This window comes from Sycon ciliatum, chromosome 13 (genome assembly GCF_964019385.1).
Source record: "Sycon ciliatum chromosome 13, ocSycCili1.1, whole genome shotgun sequence".
Classification (NCBI taxonomy): Eukaryota; Metazoa; Porifera; class Calcarea; order Leucosolenida; family Sycettidae; genus Sycon; species Sycon ciliatum.
The window spans coordinates 4,332,390-4,338,389 of NC_088655.1; the positions used below are offsets into that span (position 1 = coordinate 4,332,390).

A 6,000-nucleotide genomic window follows, 5' to 3' on the forward strand; every position below is an offset into this window, starting at 1 on the left:
ACTGACGTCTGTACAGGCTCTAGATTTACTCTGCATCTGGCTGGGTGTTGTGGAAAGACGTCATGTCCAGGATTGCTGTTGTCATCATCATTCAGATTCATTGCCCTGCTGTTGACTGTTGTACCCAGGCATAGGGACATACACTTCAACTGTCTCTCGTGTGTACAGGAACTACAGTCATTTTTGTAGCTGCATGACCATGATGACTATGTCTGTCCATGAGGCATGATGGCACACCTACTCAGTACTTGTACAGTATGTCCTTACACGATCACAGTAAAGAGTTAGCATACCAATACTTATGTGACACAAGACTCGACAATGTGGAATGGAGTGGCACTTTTACCATGTTTACTAGCCAGCGCCAATGACAGCGGTGCGGACTGTGCACATGTGCACGCCTGCGTGACTGTGTACCAGTGTGTACGCATGTCACCACCGATCTGCTGGGAGCTCCCATACCAGGATCGCAGGAGTGCTCTAGCTGTGCGGACTCGTACACAACGCCACTAGCTGCTGCTAAAGTTTGCGCTGGAAGCGCTGGAGCAGTGGAGGTCGAGGAAATACAACACAACTGGCAAGCCTGAGCGGAAAAGATACTGAACTCGCTGGGACGATTCCGCTTTGTGTTTTTAGATCTTGTAGCTCTACATGGATAAGACTCAAACTATTTTGTCTGCATCGGATTCGTGGCCAAACTCCAGTCGTTTCCCCTGAGACGCTGCTGGAGCGGCCGAAGGAGGATGGAGAAAGACGATGACTCTGAGTACTACGCGTTTCCTGTGGAAATGCTGTTCAAAGCTCAGCCAGGCCTCGGCTCACCCATGGCCGCACGCAGAGAGGAGAATATGGAAGGGCTGGCTCGGCAGCAACACTCCGAAATGCAGGCTTGGCAGCGGGATGCTGAGAGCGCTGCTGCGACCGCTCACTTGGGTGAGGCGGATAAAATACAACCGTTGGCGGCTCTAAAGTCGCAGCATAACGCGGCTAGCGAGTGCGCGGAGTCAGTGAAGATTCCCCAGTCGGTGCTGGAAGCTCTGGACGTACCTCCACCAGCGCTCCAGCTGGAGCAACATGGCAAGGTAGGAGAAGGAGGACAACGCGTTCCCGAAAGTGAGGACGTCGTCGGTGGGGTTAGAGTTCAACTGGGGCCTGGAGAATGTGATGACGTTTTTGACAAGAGGCACTCGAGAACTACAGTGAGCACGGTTCAACTTGGGCTAGCTGCAGGGAGCACGGTTCAACCTGGGCTAGCTGCAGGGAGCACGGTTCAACCTGGGCTAGCTGCAGGGAGCACGGTTCAACCTTTGCTAGCTGCAGCGGCGACTGCAGCACAAGCTGATGTCAATGCAGGGTGTGCAGGGGAGAGCACTGTGGACAAAGCACAGCCAGCACAGTTAGCATCAGGAACCGCCACCTCTCGAGTACAGAACCTCCCAGCCTTGGGCAGCACAACGACTGACTTTGCCATAAAAACAGGTGCTGGTAGAGTCCCGGACACGTCGCCAGGTGTAGTGGGACAACAGGCTGATGCGGCCCATATCAGCAGTGGGGTGCGGCATTCAATAGCACCACCACCACCTGGGTCACATGATGAGGGCACATCAACGGATATGACGTCATCTGCCCAACAGCAAATCAGTTCACCAGGTTTCCAACTGAAGTACTCACCCTCGAGTGCCTCACAAGATAAGCCAGAGGGAACTGGCGCTGACCAGCCAGAAGGCGAGTACACACCCGGAGAATTTTCACGGCGACAAAGAGCGGCAGCGAGCAAGCCCATTCCTGGCAGCGGTGATGGCCATGTTGAGTCAAGACGCATCCCCGTACACGCCACATCACATGTTGGCTCGGCGGATAAACACAGCCCTGTGAGCTTCTCCAACACACTCGCATTGACAGCGGCCACAGCAGACGAACATGAAGACGTCCATCAAGATAAACTGGTTTCGCAGAGTGCCTCAAGCACCCTCGCCACAGACGATGTGAAGGTACAGATCAGAAGCACGGACAGTTCAAGACAAGCATATGAAGTCCAGCATCGTCAAGGGCACACAGGCGTACACACAGCGCTCACTGAGCTGCACACCAGCGGAACCAACAACCCACCCGTTTCTGCGCACTCTGTCGAACTCGGCCGTGAACAGTCTGGTTTGGTGTCCATGGCAACCACTCTGTCTGCCCTCACTCTGCATGCTGTGACGTTGACAGCCCCCGCTGGAAGTATTAGTCGTACGCCACACTCGGATCCTGGTCCAGACACGAGTGCTGTTGAGTTTCAGAGCGAGCAGGGCATCGCGCATGGATCACTATTGCCCAGTTCTGTTGGCGAACCACCCGTGTCACTTTCAACAAAGAGTGGAGATTTCAGAACGCCACACGCAGATAGCACTCCAAGCTCGACAACAATGAAGACGGTCTCTGAAAAGGAACCAGCAAGTTCCAGCCCGCCCAGTGCCTCGAGTCTGCTGCTAAACATGTCCACACAGTCTTCAAGAAGCGCTACTGGCACAGCCACTGTTGACTCACCACATGCGGCACAGGAATCAAGCTGTACATACTCTCCAGCTGTCACATGGTCATCTACCAGCATCAACAGTAGCAAGTCTACCATCACCACTGAAGAATCTGCCATCACCAGTAGCAAGTCTGCCATCACCACTGAAGAATCTGCCATCACCAGTGAAAAGTCTGCCATCACCACTGAGGAGTCTGCCATCACAACTGAGGAGTCTGCCATCACCAGTGAAAAGTCTGCCATCACCACTGAAGAATCTGCCATCACCACTGAGGAGTCTGCCATCACCAGTGAAAAGTCTGCCATCACCACTGAAGAATCTGCCATCACCACTGAAGAATCTGCCATCACCACTGAGGAGTCTGCCATCACCAGTGAAAAGTCTGCCATCACCAGTGAAAAGTCTGCCATCACCACTGAAGAATCTGCCATCACCAGTAGCAAGTCTGCTATAACCAGCGAAGAGTCTGCCATTACCGCTAGCAAGTCTGCCATCACCAGTGAAGCGTCTGCCAGCAGCCTTACCAGTAGCAAGTTTGCTGGCGTCATTAGTGGCACGGCTGCCAGCAGCAGTAGTAACGCCAGTGGCAAGTCTGTCGGCACTAGTGAAAAGTGTGCCATCACCAGTGAGATATCTGCCACCAGCCTCAGTAGCGTCAGTGGCAAGTCTGCCAGCAGCCGGACTGGAAGCAAGTCTGCAGGCAGCAGCAGTGGCAAGTCTTTCAGCAGCGGCAGCAGTGGCAAGTCTGCAAGTGTCACTCGTAGAGAGTCTGCCCGCAACGTCAGCAGCAAGTCTGCAAGTGGCACTCGTAGAAGGTCTACTGGAAGTGCTAGTGGCAAGTCTGCAAGTGGCACTCGTGGAAGGTCTGCTGGTAGCAGCGGCGGCAGCATTAGCAAGTCTCCTGGCGGCATCAGTGGCAAGTCTGGCCGGCTTGCTACCGGTGGGCCCAAGCTATCGACTGTCGGCGGCCCCAAGCTGTCTACAATCACCGAGTCGTATCTGGAAGGACATTCTCATTCTGCAACTGTGAAAGCGGAGAAGTCTACCATTGTGCCAACCATGCTGGCCAGCGCTGCTACCGTCAGCGCTGCTACAGCCAGCTCTGCTACAGCCAGCGCTGCTACAGTCAGCGCTGCTACAGCCAGCCCATCAAAGTGCATACCCGTCATCACTGTACAGCCACCCACCACCGAAGAAGAAAGCCAAACGGAAGCGGAGCGTAAGCACGGCAAGCAACCGATCATCAAGCCAAGATGGGCTAGCCTGCCAACAACCAATCCAAGATTTCTCTCCCCCAAGCTCCGCAAAACCAAGAGTACATCGTCGAAGCGAAAGTTAACCACCACCGTGAGGTCACCGCCGAAAGGCGCCCAACTCGAAACGTCACCAGTGACAACGAGCACTCCGAAACCTGCCGCGTCCCGGTCGACAGTGCGCTCTCGCAGTATGACCGCCCCGGCAGCCGTATCCACGACGATGGTTGATAGCAGGGGTAGGGTGGTTGCGCGCAAGACACTGCTCCAGGCTCGTTTGGACAGTGTAAACCGGCAAGCATGGGCTGAACTAGCTGAGAAGGACAAGCAGCCCACAGAGACCATGCCAGATCAATCCCCGGTCACGACATCACGTTCTCATCATCCCAGCACAGTCACTGGCACACTGTCCGTAGCAGAAGATGACGTGTTTGGATTTGCCAGGGAATCCACCGGTACGCCAGATCGAGTTCTGTATGGTGGTGGTGCCACTCGTGATGCCCTGGGGCAAGAGCCCACGGATAGATCTCTGCTTCGCCGCTCCTTCCGCCGTGTCTCCGCCTGGGGTCAGAAACGGTTGTCATCGGGGACTGGCTCACGTGTCCGGGAAACTGATGACGTAGACGCTGCTGCTGCTGGTGTGGCTGCGCATCAAACTGGTTCCGCTCCAACGACGCCTGTCCATTCTCGTGGAGGTAAATCACCATCACAGCTTAGTCTCAATGATTCGACGTCGTCGTTTCGCAGTGTGACATCCCCGCTGATATCGGAGAGTCCCACAACGACCGATATGGCACTCCTCAAGCAGCGGTTCAGCACTGGAACGTACTCTTCGGCGAATGCCGTGGATTTGTCGGATGTGCCATTCCAGGAGGAGACTCTCTGCATACAGGTATTGAGTAACGTGTACGTCGCTAACATAAACACAATATGCCAGCCTAGCATGCTGGCGCTTCGGCGCATCCGCTACGTCGTCAACCTGTCCGGCCGTGAGCTACCGCTGCTGCCCCTCTTCCTGGTAACCCATGATCTGTACATTTCCGACAAGTGCATCACCCCGTCCCTGTTCAAGTGCGGCAGCGATTTCATACAGGAGCACCGCGCCTCCGGGTATGGCATCGTCGTGTACAGCGAGCAGGGTGCGTCGCGCGCTCCCGCGTGCATCATTGACTACCTGATTCGGCACGAGGGCCGTGCGCTGCTGCCCGCCTACAACTTGATCAAGTCGCTGCTGCCGCATGTCTCGATGAGCCTGCGCCTTTTCCAGATGCTGCTCAGCGTGGAGCGGAGCGAGCTGGGCGTGAACAGCATGGATGCCGAGGACTACATCCACGAGAATCTCACCTTGCCACGCCTCAGCCACTACGTGTGAATCGAGCGAGTACGTTGCTGAATGCTGCATGCTGGATGCTGCAGGCACTGATGAAACGCCTGCGAAAAGGCAGGCGGCCACGCTGGCCCGACACGTGCCAGTGCACCGTGCATTGTGAGCAGTGCAGGCATGCTCCGGCAGACTGACGGAAGGTAAACCATCAAGCATGACGGTGACAGCAGCAGCAGAAGCAGCAGCGAGGGCGGTGACGGCAGTGACTGCAGAGGCTACGGCAAAGACGACGGTGACACCAAAGAAGATATGTACCACGACAATGGCGATGAAGACAACAAAAGTGGACAATACTGAGATATAGAGTAATCACTCGGGTATTAACACTGGATAGTCAAACACTCACTGTAGGACTGTATGTAATGTTAATGTGTTGCAGTTTTAATGATGATATCCGAATAAGTGAAATGTGACGACAAGCAGCCCTTCAGAATGCAATCTGTGCGGTTATGCATTCATACGTGTGTGTGTGTGTGTGTGTGTGTGTGTGTGTGTGTGTGTGTGTGTGTGTGTGTGTGTGTGTGTGTGTGTGTGTGTGTGGTGTGTGTGTGTGTGTCCACCCAGTGTTTTGGGGATTTCAGGGTGTCGGCCGTTGGGCGGTTCAATAGCCGATTGAGCCATCTTTCCAAGATTCCTTTTGAGTCTCTCTCCCCTCTTCCAGGGAGACCCACGTGAACAGTTTTGGCAGTGAGCAACAAGTACACCTACACGTGTGCGTGGGGCGGGGGGATGGGTGCATGTGCATATGCGTGTGTGTTCTGCTGTATTATTATCTGCATGGTGGGCTTGCATGTTGTAGCACCGTGAACGTGCTTCCGGACATCACACACGTCCCAGCCACACA

At 54.8% G+C, this 6,000-nt stretch overlaps 1 protein-coding gene across 1 annotated transcript; it reads left to right on the forward strand.

The window, feature by feature from the left end:
* The first annotated feature begins 743 nt into the window (after positions 1-743).
* Positions 744-5,144, forward strand: LOC135829069 (mucin-2-like). Its single transcript, XM_065341474.1, has one exon. It carries the CDS (start codon positions 744-746, stop codon positions 5,142-5,144), a length of 4,401 nt encoding a protein of 1,466 aa, XP_065197546.1.
* The last annotated feature ends 856 nt before the right edge of the window (positions 5,145-6,000 follow it).